The following is a 15,128-nucleotide window of genomic DNA, read 5'->3' as shown; positions in this document are numbered from 1 at the left end:
AAAAGCACAAGAAGGAGATCTCCCAGCACCAAGCTCGTCGATAAAGTATATACCGAGGTTTCCAGAAATGGGTTGGCATTGCCAGCCCTGTCGCATGTCATTGGAAAAATCAAGTGCTTCTCTTTTGTTTTTGGATAGATTTCGTATGACCTGCAGTGAGGCTCGTCATTGGATATCTGTTTTGAATTCAGAGTGGACAAATCGTCCTACACTATATCAAAAGTGTATTGCATGAAAATGATGGCCAGGGAAGATTGTTGAGAGCATTGACTCATATTTACTCATCACCGCCGGTGGTCTTGGTCTTCTTCTTGCTCTTGTTCTTCTTGTTGCCGGTAGAGCGGGCAAGGGGCTGCTCAAGGATCTTGAGAATCTCCTCATCCTCGAGCTTCTTGTCAGACTTGATCTGCTCGAGATCGACAGGCTTGGCAGCAGCGAGCTTGGTGAGACCGTTCTTGGTGATGGCTGTGAGTGGGGTTAGCTTATGGGTCAAAATAATCTCCACGCAAATTCAATGGTACTTACCAACGGTGCTCAGCAGACGAGAGACAGGGGAACCGTCGGTCTCGCCGGCGGGCTCGTACTGGCGCAGGACACCACCACGAACACACTCAACAACACCGACCTTGGCGGCCTTCTCGTCCTCAAGCTGGCGCAAGCTGAAGGGGAAAGTACCGAACTTCTTGACAACCTCCGACAGAGTCTGGCGGGAGCTGGGGCGCTTCAGGCCGTAAGTGGTGGTGGTACGGCGGTGCAGGGTAGCACGGTGATCGAGGTTCTTGACCTTGCCGGATCCCAGACTGAGGCCAACCTCAACACCCCAAACTTCGCCGACCTCGGGGACACCGTCACCGCGGACACCGTTACCGGGAGAGAGGATGATCTTCTTCTCACCCTCAATCTCGTTGCGGCCGAACAACCAGCTGGTGGTGTTCTCGACGACATTGCAGTCGTAGGTCTTGGCGATCTTCTCGAGCAGAGAAGACATGTAGGCCTGAGTAGGGGCCTTCTGGGCCGCGGCCTTTTTCTTCTCCTCGTCGGTACCCTGAGCCAACAGACCCTGGGGAACCATGAGGCGCAGGAGGACCTCGTTGGCGTAGTGAGTAGCGAGAATGAGATCAGCCTCACGGCCGGTAACAGGCTCCTTGGCGGAGTCCTTCTTGGGAACGACCACCATGTCGCAAACGATGGTTCCGAATCCATCGATCTGAGCACCAAGCTGGATCTTGACGACCTCGCCGGCCTTCAGAGTAGTCTCGGCCTCGGCGGCATCGGACACCAGAGGAGTGTAGGGGGGTCACATAGGAGCTAGGGGAGACAGTCGTGGGGTGAGAGATACCTTAATTTACAAGTTATGATCAGTTTATGTGGTTCTTCTGCCACTGATTGTGCAGAGAAGGGGTTGGACCAACCCTTGACAATCTTCTTGCCCTTGTAGACCTTGGCAATCTCCTCCTCGAGGAGCTTGTCACCCTTCTGACAGATCTCGACGATCTTCTCTCCCTCCAAGCAAAGAGCTATTCGAAAGTTAGATCACAAAATGAGACACTGGGAGTCCTGCGCAACATACCGGAGACAGCGTCGAGAACGTTGTGAGAAATTTGCGCAGCGGTCTTGTACTTGGTCAAGGTATCGGGGTTGTTGAGGGTGTAATCTAGAAAGAATCGCATAATTAGTCACGGTCTATGAATCGAACATATTTTCTTTGTTGTGGTGAGCGCCAGCGAGCTCATGGCCCATATTGGGCTCAGTGCCCACAAACGTCAGAGCTTTCCATGAAGTTTACATACCAACCTCGGGTGCTTTCTCTTCCGCCATTGTGAAGTGAATTGAGCTCGTGGAGCTGTAATAAACAAATAAATGCAAGTGGTTTCAAAAAAAGTGTTCGGATTGTAAACCCGTGTGAAGCTAGAGGAGAGGAATGGACCGAGATCGAGTCGTGTGCAGAGCGTCGAGAGGGCGTTTAGCGTTGGTGGGGTTGGGTGGTCGCCTGATGTTTCAGGCCTGTTACCTAGGGCTTTGCCGAAGACGTCATGGCAATCTCTCCCTTGACTTCATACTTGAACGACGCCATTGATTCGACTTAAGAGAACATGTAAGTAGAATTTATCTAGCTAGATTTACTGCTTTTTTTTGTCATATAGACCGTAAATGTGTCTGATACCCCGGATTCCGCCAGGATCGCTCAGACCTCCTACTCCAATCCCCCGTAGCTTCTCCTCACCTGACCAGCGTTTCCCCTCTTACACATCCCTGGAGATATATCGATGAACCTGGGCTTGTCATTCTTCGAGATTCTGATTCTTGCTATGCGAGGGTCAGCAAAAGGTTAGCATAAAGCCCCATACAGACCATGATTCCAGTACAATCAAAGAAGCGAATATTCAATTGTATGGATATATTTGACTTGCTCAAGTCCCGTTTGTTAAACAAGCTCATGATTTCTCGACAACTTTCTTTGTTTTAGTTGTAGATAGGTGAATCACTGGCCGCCAACCGTAGAATACCCATGAAAAGCACAGTCCCTATATACAAAACGACTTTATACTCTGTAACATACCTCCATCGGTACATCGTACATATGTAACCTCCACACCGTGACCAAGGTGGGCCCTGTGTGGCTTGTCTCGAGCATAGTGCTAGCCTTAGGCATTGCAACATTCCCCTCACTCGTTGTAAACCCACGATATAGAGCTATCCATGGATGTACCCGCACCATTGCTGGTAGTTCCATCATCAAGTTTTCTGTATTCCACATTATGAGTTCCACAAAACTTCCCATCCGGGTTTTAACACATAATATCCGATATGCAACCTCATCTCCGTTCAAAGGCGAACAGCCCTGGGCTGAGCGCAGACAATTGCTGTTGAATGAATTCGAATACGAGACTCGTCATTGTGCAGAAAGCTTTCTCTGCCTACAAGAAGTTCTTCACAACCAACTTGGTGATATCCTGGATGGATTGAATCAGGATGCAGAGCTCGAAACACCAGAATGGGAGTATATCGGCGTTGGGAGAGACGATGGCCACGAGGCTGGGGAATACTCTCCCATCGTTTACAGACCAGCAGTGTGGGAGTTATTACACTGGGAGACAGTATGGCTATCCAAAACACCGGAAACGCCGTCCAAGAGTTGGGACGCGGCCTCTATCCGCATTGTCACCATCGGTGTCTTCACTCATCGGACCAGTCGGAACACGGTCCTTGCCATGAACACCCATCTTGATGACCAGGGATCTCAGTCTCGATTCGAGGCTGCACGTATCATTATCGACAAAATTTCCGAATACAGCCAGAACAAATTCGCAAAGCTCATCTCGGGCACTTTCTTGGCCGGCGATTTCAACAGCGAAGAGAACCAAGAAGCTTACCAAGAGTTGACAAGAAGCTTGCTTGATGCATATAAGCAAGTTGAAAGCCCGAGACGATATGGTAACCACATTACTTGGACTGGGTTTGGGTACGAGGATGAGCCAGCTTCGCGTATTGACTATGTTCTGGTGAGACCCACCGGGGCTCAAGGCCAGAGATTGGCAGTCATTGGATATGCAGTGCTAGGGAATCGGTTCGACGATGGTGTTTTGAGCTCGGATCACCGCGCTGTTATTGTGGACTTGACACTCTAAGACCGAATAGGTACTTTATCAATGAGTTTCGATGAATATGCCAAGACATCCATGGAAGTTCCGAGGTCACATTATGTAACACACACGTGGGTCACATGACCGTATGTAAAATTGGTAAACGGGGTCATAGGTTGGTCTGGAGCGCATAGATGAACATTGGGAATAACCTCAAAATATCTTAAAAGTAGTCCTTATACCTTAATTGATAATCACCTTGTGGTTGTTGGGCATAGAGATTGAATGGCGCGTTTCTTTGCTTTACAATCTTAGACGGGTGCGGACACTTGTAACGGGTACTCTCCCTCCTTCTCCTTTGCCTCTTTCACCCTCACCCCGGCTTTAAAAGACACACTACCACAGCTCCCCCAATTTAAAGGAATCTCCTGGGAAAGAATCACGTCGATTGGGATAATCGCAATCGATTGACGAAGAAGGTCAGCTGACTTGGCCCCAACCGATCCGGAGCGGATTCTGCGCTGGAACTCCCGACTGGTCCATTCAAGGAACATCGGCGACAGCTCTCTCCCCTTCGGCCCTGGTATGTTCGATTCCTTCCCATTTGGTTTCCCTATCCATAATTTCCATATTATATCCTATTCAACCTGTTGCACACCCTTAACGGTTGACTTGTGGCGTGTTCGGGACATGCGCCCGTTGCGACACGTCCATCCATCAAGCTCATCCCCCAGATGACATTGGATGCACGGTCGCGACGGTGATGGATAGTGTATTCCACTATCGGAAGGCATCTGCTAATGATGGTTTGATCGCATGAACAGGTTCCATCCCATAATGCTACGGTAACCGACCCGAACCTATCCCTGTCGCGTTGAGAGCCACTCCGAGCTTCGAAGATTATACGAGTGGCGTCAGACGTTCGTTTCGCATTCAATAGACCACCCACAATGCCATCCCCTGAAGTGACGGCTGGCTCGCTGCCCTCAGAGCAATCGTTTGGGGACCCTCCATCGGGTGTCCAGAACAGCTCTGGCGCGTCGGACACGGGGGAGCAAGGTCCAGATAGCATCGACCTTGGGACAAACCAATCAACAAATGGTCATACGCCAGATACAATTGCAGAGGGAAAGCAAAGCGCAAAGGCTATGCTAGCTGCCTCTGGTGTGTCAGCCTCGTCGGAACCCGGCAGTGAGGTTTCCAATGGTACGTCCCATTCAAATGGGACGCATGGCCCCGCGAGAAAGAGATCTCGTGATGGATCTGCTGTTCAGTCCACAGAGGCCTCCGGGGCCATGGCTGTACGCGCCCGCGAAACGCCACTGGATAAGGTTCTCCTGGAACAGTACGTTGATCGCGAATTCCAGCACTCGGCCGCAGCTGCCTGGCAAAATCCGAGCCAGGAAATACAGAAGAATAAGCGAGCGGAACGCGACTTCTATTTGGCTGTACGACGCGAAAATCAGTTAAACCCAGCCGCATTGTATGGTGTGGGCTATGAGGGATTTGGAAACCCTCGTACCGACCTTCGCAATCAACACCCTCAACTTCTCTACCCGACTCATCGACGCCGGCCCGGAAATAGAAAGACGCGAGAATTACGCATTTCACGACGTGACGCAAAGATGCAGAACGAGCAGATTGAGGATCTGGTCCCTATCCGCTTGGACATCGATTGGGAAAAGGTCAAGATCCGCGATACTTTCACGTGGAACCTTCATGATCGTGTTGTGTCTCCAGATTTGTTTGCAGAGAAACTGGTTGAAGACCTGGGGCTCGCGGTAGAGAGTTCGGTCCCTTTGACGAGAATGATCTCCCAGAGCATCCAGGAGCAGGTGATAGACTATTACCCGCATCTCAACATACACGAAGACCCTCTTGATCCTCAATTACCCTACACCGCGTACAAAAACGATGAGATGCGCATTTCAATCAAGCTCAACATCACCATCGGTCAACACACCCTCATCGACCAGTTCGAGTGGGATATCAATGATCCCAATAATTCTCCCGAAGAATTCGCATTATGCATGACGGATGATTTATCACTGTCTGGTGAATTCACTACCGCCATCGCCCATTCAATCCGCGAACAGTCCCAACTCTTCACCAAATCCTTGTACATTGTCGCTCACCCATTCGATGGCCGTCCAATTGAGGACCCAGACCTCCACACCTCATTCCTCCCTACACCTGTGGCTTCCGCCTTCCGACCATACCAATCTGCTAAGGAGCATACGCCCTATCTTTATGAGTTGAATGAGGCAGATCTCGAACGTACCGAAATCTCAATATCTCGAGAGCAACGTCGCCAGAAACGGTCAATTAACCGCCGCGGTGGTCCTGCTTTGCCAGATCTCAAGGACCGTCAACGCACGATTCGTACCATGATTGTTTCATCCGTGATACCAAACTCAGTGGGCTCCCTGGATGAAAGCAATGTGATTAAGCGTACCGGTTCCAGCCGCCGTCGTGGAATGACTGGACACCGGGGAGATGATGACTCAGATGAGTTCGATAGCGACGACTCCTCTGTTGGCTCTCCTGCAATTGGGCCCAACCTTGCACAAGGAACTGCTCGTACTAGAGGCATGCGAGGTGCGGCGTCCGCAGCTCATGCCGCGCTTCGTGCCAGCCTTGGACAATCTGCAACTCCCGAACCAGTGTACCACGAGCCCCGAGTCTCGGCCCGAAGACAGCAATACCGAGAAGAGAGTGTGGATGACTCTGATAAGTTAATAGTGAGACTTAAGATTTCGCGCGACAAGCTGGTCGATCTGAGAAACGGAAGACGCATTGCATCTGCGCACTCCAGCGTAGGCCAAGCATCCCGCACGATGGCACCTCCGTCCGATAAACAATCCCGACTTCATCCTCCCCCGCGTCCCCAACAAACCGGTGCTGTTGATGCACCGAACCCTCCGCAGCCTGGTGTCCCTGGCGTGAGTAGATTTTAACCCCAGTTTTTGGCCCATGGCTGACCCTGTGTCTCTGCAGCCCCCACCACCCAACTGGCTGGCAGCCGGTCTCAGCAAGTTGAAACAATCTCACCCCAACGATTCCTTCGAAGGTGTGATGCGTTATTCCGCCGTCGATACTGAAACCCTGGCCCCCGTGGCGAATCCCAACAACCTCCAGGCTGGCCAAAATATCAAATACCAATACCTCCCCCGTATCCGTTGCCACGACTGCCCCGGAAAGCTGTACACCCCGGGCCCGGGCATGACAGTGGACAACTTTGAAGTCCATCTTCGCAACCGGCAACACAAGGAGCGGGTCGAAGAGCGGCTCGCAAAGGCTAGTAGTGGTAGCAACCCCGATGGCGGAAGTGCGAGTGCCAGTCCAGCTCTCGGGACTGCCGCGGTCCCCGGAGCACATGCCTCTCCCTCTCCAGCCAGTGGATCTCAGCCATAGTCAATTTCGTTCATGAAGTGATGACAACGGCGTCTTGTGTGATTACTTTCACCTCTCTTTCAGATCGCTTATATTCTTTTTACACATTTGGTCAATTCAATCCATCTACTTCTTCTCCAGACTCACGAGAATCCCCTTATACTGCCTGTTGAGTAGATGCCAACTACACGCTGTACACAACTATTTTATTTCCGAAAGACTTACACAGTAGCTGTGATCGCCATCTCTCAGCTCTAGGGAAGCTTTCCTAAGCTGTTCTTTGAAAAGGGTATCCAGGGAAATATCTCATGGGGGCTGTGGATTGCCACTGCGGTTGGAGATGCGACTATTCATGCTATGCTTGAGGAAGACTGGACTAGTCGAGAGTCGGTATAGATAGATGTGAGTACAAGACAACAGCCTAATACTTAGCTTGTCCATTTCCAATGCCCAATACGACGTAAAGAAGTAATTTGAAACAAAGTTCAATTCATTTACAGATAGAAAGCATATATCTGACGGGAATACGCAAAGAGAGAGAGACATTCGTGAAATCTCGGGCAAAAGACCGATGTAAACTTCAAGCAGAGAGAAAAAAAAGGCAGATGGGGTATACATCTCGAACCATCACTAACTGCAAGGAAACAGAAGACAAGATGGGGACGAAATTGTGAAACCATAGAAAATAACATGGGAATCAGGATATGAATATGAATATGAATATGAATATCGACGGGAACGATCCGCGCAGTAATCGCACAACTTATTTGGATTTTGAGAACAGCAATAAGATCAATACCAGACGTTTATGCCCCGAAGATCTTGGCTGGAGACTCATAGATAAATGGCCATTGAAGGTGTGTCTTAGACGAAATGAGAGATATGGCCCGTACGTGAACACACAGTTGGCCATTTTATGTCCCATGTAACCCTGGAGAGGCCCTTATCCACGACGGGAAGAGCGTCGCGAAGGCAAGCTGGCTGTCGAGGGCTTCTTTGCCTCAGGCTTTTTGGCATCGCCCTTCGCAGCAGCGGTCTTTCCGCCTCGCTTCTTTGCAGGAGGCGGCGTGGGTTCCTTCTCGCTGGCCTCGGCCTCATCATCCTCAGCGGGTTCTTGATCATCGTCCATTTCTTGGACGTCTTCGTTCTCACTTTCCCCCGCTTCATCTTCGCCGTCGTCTTTTTCTTGGGGTTTATCCCACTCTGCCATCTCCATGTCGGCATCGTCGCTGTCGTTGTCGATATAGCTGACTTCCGCCTTCGCGGTGCCTCGGACGCTGCGCCTGCGAGAGGAAGTGGTTACGGCGCCTCCAGCGCCTCCGTCAGAAGACCAACCGTCGTCGTCCTTTGATTTCCGTCTCGACTTGGCAGCTGCACTGGTGGATGATGTGGACTTGCGAGCGGGACGAGAAGTCTTTTCCTTGCGTGCCTTTTTGGCCACGGAGGATTTTCCGTTGGCATCAAGAGACTCGGGCTTTCGCTTCTTGCTTGATCCGCCCTGCGAAGCGTGGGTAGAGTTACTCCTGGGCTTCATTGCAATTCTGACGACGCGATCTAGCAAATCGTCCAACTCATCTGGAAGGAAGTTCTTGTCAGCGACGTCTTGGGCTTCGCGGTGACTGCTCATGGAAGTGAAGAGGGAGCTGGGGACGCCCATCTTTCCAGGATAGGTTTGCAAGATGTTGGTTGCGCCGGCGGCGCCGCCAAACTTGTGTTGTTGGGAGTAGATATCTGCGAACCGGCGAATAGTCGCTTGTGCCAGATCAGATAGAGTGTGGAGGCGGGTGGAAATCTCGTCTGATTTGGTGATGCCATCGCGGAATTGCTTGACGCGCTGTCCGACGTGGAAAATCAACGACATATTTTGTTCATTGGCAATTGCGGAGAGGTAGAAAAGGATATATTGAGAGAAGTCGGTCAGATCGCCGAGTTTCGTTGCTCGTCCAGATCCTCGGACGGGTAATCAGGGTGGTAAGCAAGCAAAGACAGGAGACGCGAAAAGATCAATTCCATGACCATGGTCTGTTCGGTTCGTTTCCCACTGGCTTGCGCCTGTTGGGCGAAGTATGCCGCTCGGGATCGTAGCCATGTAAGCGTGCTCTCTTTCAGACTATGAACAGGTTCGAAAGCAAGCAAACAGGGGACGATGTACCATCGGTGGCTCAGATGTGACTTTTGCACGAGTTTCTTCTTCAGGTGGTTGATGAATCCACTTCGCACCTGCAAGAGCTGATCTTGGGCAACCAAAGCGACTGTGTTAAAATCGGACGGCGTCAGAAGACTGTCACAGACAGTGCTAGAAGCACACAGTTTGAGCAAAGACTTGGCAGCGAGGAGGCGAAGGCGTGACTTTTGGCACGCAGGGGTATCTTTCTTCTTAGAAATCTCGCCTTCACCGACCACCAATTTATTCAATGTTTCGTAGACAGGCTTTGCGTGGGCACGGAAGTCAGCTTCATTGTCTGCCCCATCCTTAGCCCGAAGGCGGTTGACGATGATTTTCAATGCCCATTCTTTAGCATGGGTCTCATCATCAACTGTCTCTGACCAGTTATATTCAGAGTTTGGTTCGGGGGTGCGATTGGTGAGCAGGATCTGGTTGATGGCAATCGAAATGATAGCATCGCTTTCTTCGTCTGCTTCTCTCGGGGCAAGGAGGTTCAGCTGCGACAGAGCAGCCAGGCGAGTAAGGAATCGATCAGATCCGTACGTCCACTTCTCAACACACTTCTGCACCAAATCTTTCGCATACATCTCTCTTCGGTCCGCCGTGGCCATGAGAATTGAGACAGCATGTTTTGCAGAATGCGGCGATGAACTGTAAAGGGCGTAGTTGGCCAGAGCCTGGAAGAACTTGCGCTCTTTGGGAAGTTTAGCGGGAAGCTTTTTAGCGAAACCAGCACAAGCCTTCAAAATGTCTTCGGGACTGCCATCACCAGCCGAAGAAGCCTTGGGGGCTTGAGCCTCGAGGTCTTTGCACATTTCTTGGACCTGTGCCTCTAGAACTTCCGGATTTTGAGATGATATTTGTTTCAACATCTCCTGTGCGGCATTTGCCAATCCATTTTCATCTGTTCGGGACAAACTCATGATCGCCGGGATGTGGCTCCGGTTGAAGATCAAAGATCCACAGCGATACACAAGAGGTGTCAATGTTTCCAGCAGGGAGAGTTATTTGCACTCTGGACCCTCCGCTGAAGTTCCTTCGTGGCCTTCACAACAGTGCGATAATCACTCACAGCAGCCATGGTGAAGCGAACCAGCTGATAGCTCCGTCGATCATGCACCTTGGCAAACTTCCACAAGTCTGTCGATGCGCGCAAGGCATCTGGGAAGGTTTTGGATAATGACTCAATGATCTTGGACAATTGTGTCTTAATCTGTTCCTCGTCCTTGTCGACAACACCACCATTGTACTTCTCACAAGCCTCTAAGTAAAGGGTCACTGCCGATCTCATTGACAATTGACGGGCCAACATAACGAAAAAGACTCGCCTCGCTTTTTCATCCAACCCTCGGAGCAGGGTAAGAATTCGGCGAACACGAATCTTGTCAACATCTGTCTCTTGCTCCGGTTCAGATGCCTGACTATCCTTCTGCTTTTGTGATTGGTTCGAGTTGCCTCGAGAGAGTTTCGACTTGATAGGGGGATAAGGAAGTGGCAGAAGCGTCTCAAACAGGACTCGGTCGATCAGAATATGGATTTCTTGATCATTGGTGTAAAATGCATCAAATATTTTGGATGGTGCGTCTTTGAGAAGGGACACGACGGGCTCCGTATTTTGCTCGATGTCACCAGCAGCTACGGCCCACATGCGAGCCAAAATCTTCATGGCGTGTTCACGGACATGCGGCTTACGATCCTTCACTCGCTCAGCAAGAATAGCAAGAACCGAGTCTGGTGATGAACAGCCACCATCCACACTTAGCTTGTTGGCGATTTGGGAAAGCCCAAATTGCCCAACAGTATCCACTGCAGCCACACGAACCTTCTCATCAACATCGCGGAGCATCGAGGCCAGATTTCTGACAAGGCTGCGTTCTTCGCTTTCATGTAGGCCAGAGCCTCCAGCTGAAGTTAGAAGGATTCGCCCCACAACTGTGACCCAGGCAGCACGAACTGATGGTGTCTTGTCAAGGCGACGGCTCAAGAAGGCTTCGTAGGCCGAGGTGTGGACTTGAGAGAAAGGCTTGGGTGATACGGGGGTCAACAAAACATTGAGCTGGGGAATGGTCTTGTCGTAATCTACCAGTGACACTGGCGGGTAGGTTGTCGGGTCCATGGGAGGAGGGGGGGGGGACCTGCAACACCGATTCCGGCCGCGAGGTCTCCGATCGTCTGAGTCGCTAATAAACGTAGGGCCACTGATTCGGCAGAGAGTTCTGCTTCAATCTGCGGAATAACATTCTGCAGGACCTCTGGACAAGCACGCCAAAGCTCCCGGATCAGACGATGTGCCTTGCTCAATTCCTTAATATCCTCTCCCTCCTCGTCCGAGTCGTCGAGGTTAGGTTTCCGGGAATGCTTAGAGCCATTCGTTTGGGCAGCTGGCACAGACGCATCGATGATGACGTTGTTAAAGTACTGGCTGATGTGACTGGTCATTCGTTCTGGGCAGGCCTGGCAAATAGCCTTGGCCATATTATAGGCGGCCGGGTAGTCCTTCAGTAGAAGGGTGTCCTGCTTGGCATCAAGCGGGGCATCTGGTCGCTTTCCCTTCTTGTTGGAGCTGTCCATCACTCGCGGGTCGACTCGGAGGAATTGGGCGACGATAATGTCCACTACCTCGGGGGCCAGGACGAGCGATTCATCGATCACGGTGACAAGTACTCGGGTCATATCAAACTCGACATTCTTAGCCACCTCCTCACCGGTGGATGCTTTCGAAGAACCCGAAACGATGTCGAAGCAGCTGGTGAACAACGGGACAATCAGCGAGTCCGGGTGGTCAAGATCGACCATCAAAACCACACTCTTCACCTCAGCGAGAGACCCCAGGACGTAGATGTGCTGGGCATTGTAGGCGTTGGATGGGTCGGCTAAAGCGGGGATTATCGAGGACACGATACATGTGAATATATCCTAAATTGGGCTCAGTCAGTACATTCCTTGATCGCACAGATAGAACACAAATTTTGTGTCTCTTCGATGTCCCCACCTTCAGTTGATTGCGCGTAAAAGGCGCGTCCGGTGCGCATAGTCGCAATACATCAACGATGCAGCACGTAGCCCATGCTCTGACACCCTTATCCTTGTGGGCAAGCAAGTTCCCACTGGCGAGTTCCTGGGACACTTTCCGTAGCGATTCCTTATCAATTTCCTCCTGGTCGAGTTTGCGGAGTTCCTGCGCGAGAGTCTGGAGACGTTCGAGGAGATCCGCGATGGGGATGGCGGAGCGCCCCACGCGCCATGAGAGCGGCTGGTTGAAGGACAGACTGCGAAGCCCCGAGTCTTCCTCCAGCTCGGGAGGACCTGGGCGAGAGCGCGAAGGCATCGTGGATGGTCGCAGTTCTCACATGGACTGGTGAGGTGGAGAGTTTCAACTCGGGAGTTTGGGTGGAGGTTGACCGCCCAGGACGCGTCGCACGGGACCGCGTCCTGCCCTACAAAGTCGGTGCTACAGGTGTCATACGGTACGGTTTGAGATCGTTTATTTACTCGGGAAAATAATGTTAAATCTGTTCATATCTGGATTCATAACTTTGACATGATATCCATGTCCACTTCCAACTCATATAGGGCCTAGATTGCACTTGTTTGTCTCACCTAGAAGTCTTCTTTCAAGATACGTCCCTCCTGAGCTTCTTTAAGAGACAAGGGCACCCTGCACAACAGTTTCTGCACAGTTTCTACGCATCACAAGTCTAGAGGAAACAAACTCCCAGCCAAAGAGCATATGAAAACAATGGCAAAATAAATCCTCAAGGTTCAGTAGGTATCATGTTCACATTGTTTCGACTGATGATAGAGCAGCCTTCGGGTGATATAACTTTGAATATCCGTTCTACCCAGATAAATTACTACATCAGATATGGAGACCAAGTTCTAGAGATATTAATAGTATTGATTAAAATATGCCTTGTGGTACGTGTACGTAAGCTCTTGTCATAAAATAGCAGACAGCCCTTTGAGGTCTCCTGTATCAAAAGCGACCTGACCTCACAGACTTGCCATCATAATAATGCATGCGAGAAGCAATCCCCCAATGCGATCTATGTATTTATTGTGCGCTTGAAAACGAGAGACAGGTACAGAATCGCCTAGAACTTAGGACTGAACTTGCTCATAGCGCGAATTCTGGACCCATAGATAAAGAACAAAATGGGAATGGGAATCATAGCCACAGTAATGAATCCCAGAACACTAGATGCCCACGACACACCTAGATTCCGGTACATTTGTGTAGCGAAGAGCGGGAACGCGCCACCCAAGGTCGAACGGACGAGAGTATTGGCCGCGATGGCGGAGTTGGCGAACATCATGTACACATCAATGAGGTAGTTGAGACCCTGCATGAAAATAACCAGGATACCCAGGCCGATAGGGACGCCGGCAATGACCTGCGGCACCCATGAGATATTTGGGCTGGAAGTCCAGCCGAACCAGAACAGACCGATTGGCAGCAACACAGAGGCGATCATCATTGGCACGAGGCGCTCTTCGGGAACGACCTTGCCATGCTTTGCAAGTTTGCGTGCGAAACGAGTCTTCGTGGTGTATATGATGAGACAGGCACCGAGCAAGACGCCGATAAGAATACCGATGAATGGGAGGGCAGCTATTCCTGTGTGGGTCCAACCGCGAACTTCACCAAAAGAAATCGGGTAGGCCTCGAAGAAGAGGTAGAGGATTCCGTAAACTAGGGCGAGGTAGATGGTCATGGCGACCAGGATCGGCTCTTGCACGAGCATCTGGAATGGTCGGAAGAGGTACTTGGTAACGATGTCTGACATTGTGGGCTTGTGCAGATCCAAGAAGGAATGGAGGGCGGAATTGTTGGTTTCAACGCGAAGACGGGCAGCTCTCTTTTGCAAGAGGACTGGGCCGTAGGTCTCGGGAATGACGAAGAAAGCAACTAGACCGAAGGAGGCGGATGCAATCAAGGTGATCCATGCGGTCCAGCGCCAGCCAAGGTATGAATCTGTGAGGAAACCACCGCTGAGGAATATTAGCTTCTGGATAGTGTTTGGGGATGTGTTTCAAGGGTATCTTGAGGCGATTTGAGTACTCACATAATTGGGCCAAGAACAGGTCCCATGAAAGTAGCTGAGCTGAAAAGAGCAATAGCCACCGCGCGGTCCACGGGGTTCCAGATATCAGCCAAGGCACCGCCAACGACGGCCAAAGGAGAGCAACCAAAGACACCCATGAGAAACCGGCAGACAAGAATGGTTTCGAGGTTCTTGGCGACAGCCACGGGGATCTGGAAGATGGCGAAGATGAGGTAGCCTGAGAACAGCGGGATGCGACGACCGTATAGCTCACTCAGCGGTGCCCAGCACAGGGGACCTAGAGCGAAACCGAAAACAACCAGACTGGTGCCGAGAACCATTACTTCAGTCGATACATTGAACTCCTTCGCAGTCACCAGTGTTGCAGTCGAAAAGACGCTGGATGCGAATGTGATCCACACAGTCATAGAGGACATGGTTAATGTGATGGCCCATTTGCGCCGATTAGAGTAGTTCTGGGGGTTCTCGGGGTCATCTTTGCCATCCCAGTCGACAAGGTCAGGATCTGCGCTGGAGTCATCGGGCTTTTTTGGGGTGTCGGCCGCTTTCTCGACGTCTGTTTCGCTCTTGTCCTGAGCAGTGTTGGTGCCTGCCTCGATGGAACTGTGTTCCATGCTGAGACGCGGCGTGGTTGTAGTTGAGTCAAATGGTTGGGGACTCATTGCTCCAAATACCTATGTAGGTAGATAGAGGTATGCGCAAGACTATCCAAGTGTGATATTGGAGAAAACAAGGTATGGAAAGAACCTTCCGAGATAGGGGCCATAGGGCCCTCGGGGCAATAATATAAGAACATCGCAGATATTCCAGAAGGGGATAAGACTCGGAGCTAAAGACTACAAAGCTTTGTAAAAAAAAAAGAAAAGGGTTGTGGAGACCTAGCTCATTCGCTATTGTAAGATCGGTCGTTCGCTCCTC

The 15,128-nt window shown here is 50.9% G+C and overlaps 6 protein-coding genes across 6 annotated transcripts; 2 read left to right on the top strand and 4 right to left on the bottom strand.

Moving 5' to 3' along the window:
• Positions 1-213: 213 nt before the first annotated feature.
• N7519_005310 (curved DNA-binding protein (42 kDa protein)) lies at positions 214-1,945 on the bottom strand. The gene is given in 6 exon segments (XM_057292086.1): positions 214-465; positions 526-1,261; positions 1,278-1,339; positions 1,413-1,517; positions 1,571-1,654; positions 1,791-1,945. 6 exon segments carry the CDS (start codon positions 1,816-1,818, stop codon positions 278-280), a joined length of 1,203 nt encoding a protein of 400 aa, XP_057146897.1. The 5' UTR covers positions 1,819-1,945; the 3' UTR covers positions 214-277.
• Positions 1,946-2,759: 814 nt separating this feature from the next.
• N7519_005309 (endonuclease/exonuclease/phosphatase family protein) lies at positions 2,760-3,629 on the top strand (the record flags this gene model as incomplete). The annotated part of the gene is made up of 1 exon (XM_057292085.1): positions 2,760-3,629. The coding sequence occupies one exon, from the start codon at positions 2,760-2,762 to the stop codon at positions 3,627-3,629; it is 870 nt and encodes a 289-aa protein (XP_057146896.1).
• Positions 3,630-4,534: 905 nt separating this feature from the next.
• On the top strand, positions 4,535-6,998 carry N7519_005308 (SWI/SNF chromatin-remodeling complex subunit SNF5; the record flags this gene model as incomplete). Its single annotated transcript, XM_057292084.1, has 2 exons — positions 4,535-6,526; positions 6,582-6,998. The coding sequence occupies 2 exons, from the start codon at positions 4,535-4,537 to the stop codon at positions 6,996-6,998; spliced, it is 2,409 nt and encodes an 802-aa protein (XP_057146895.1).
• Positions 6,999-7,920: 922 nt separating this feature from the next.
• Positions 7,921-8,838, bottom strand: N7519_005307 (Sister chromatid cohesion and DNA repair protein (BimD); the record flags this gene model as incomplete). Its single annotated transcript, XM_057292083.1, has 1 exon — positions 7,921-8,838. One exon carries the CDS (start codon positions 8,836-8,838, stop codon positions 7,921-7,923), a length of 918 nt encoding a protein of 305 aa, XP_057146894.1.
• A 56-nt stretch (positions 8,839-8,894) lies between these two features.
• Positions 8,895-12,494, bottom strand: N7519_005306 (sister chromatid cohesion factor PDS5; the record flags this gene model as incomplete). The annotated part of the gene is made up of 4 exons (XM_057292082.1): positions 12,137-12,494; positions 11,289-12,060; positions 10,217-11,235; positions 8,895-10,019 (listed from the first exon to the last, which is right to left on the bottom strand). The coding sequence occupies exons 1-4, from the start codon at positions 12,470-12,472 to the stop codon at positions 8,895-8,897; spliced, it is 3,252 nt and encodes a 1,083-aa protein (XP_057146893.1). The 5' UTR covers positions 12,473-12,494.
• A 744-nt stretch (positions 12,495-13,238) lies between these two features.
• On the bottom strand, positions 13,239-14,872 carry N7519_005305 (MFS transporter; the record flags this gene model as incomplete). Its single annotated transcript, XM_057292081.1, has 2 exons — positions 13,239-14,136; positions 14,211-14,872. 2 exons carry the CDS (start codon positions 14,870-14,872, stop codon positions 13,239-13,241), a joined length of 1,560 nt encoding a protein of 519 aa, XP_057146892.1.
• Between the last annotated feature and the right edge of the window lie 256 nt (positions 14,873-15,128).

The sequence above is a fragment of the Penicillium mononematosum genome, assembly GCF_028829835.1.
Source record: "Penicillium mononematosum strain IBT 11891 chromosome Unknown utg000003l:1.0-8172316.0:1.0-8177699.0, whole genome shotgun sequence".
Classification (NCBI taxonomy): Eukaryota; Fungi; Ascomycota; class Eurotiomycetes; order Eurotiales; family Aspergillaceae; genus Penicillium; species Penicillium mononematosum.
Note: the sequence above shows the minus strand (reverse complement) of the source record. Positions and strands in the feature narration are given on the sequence as shown.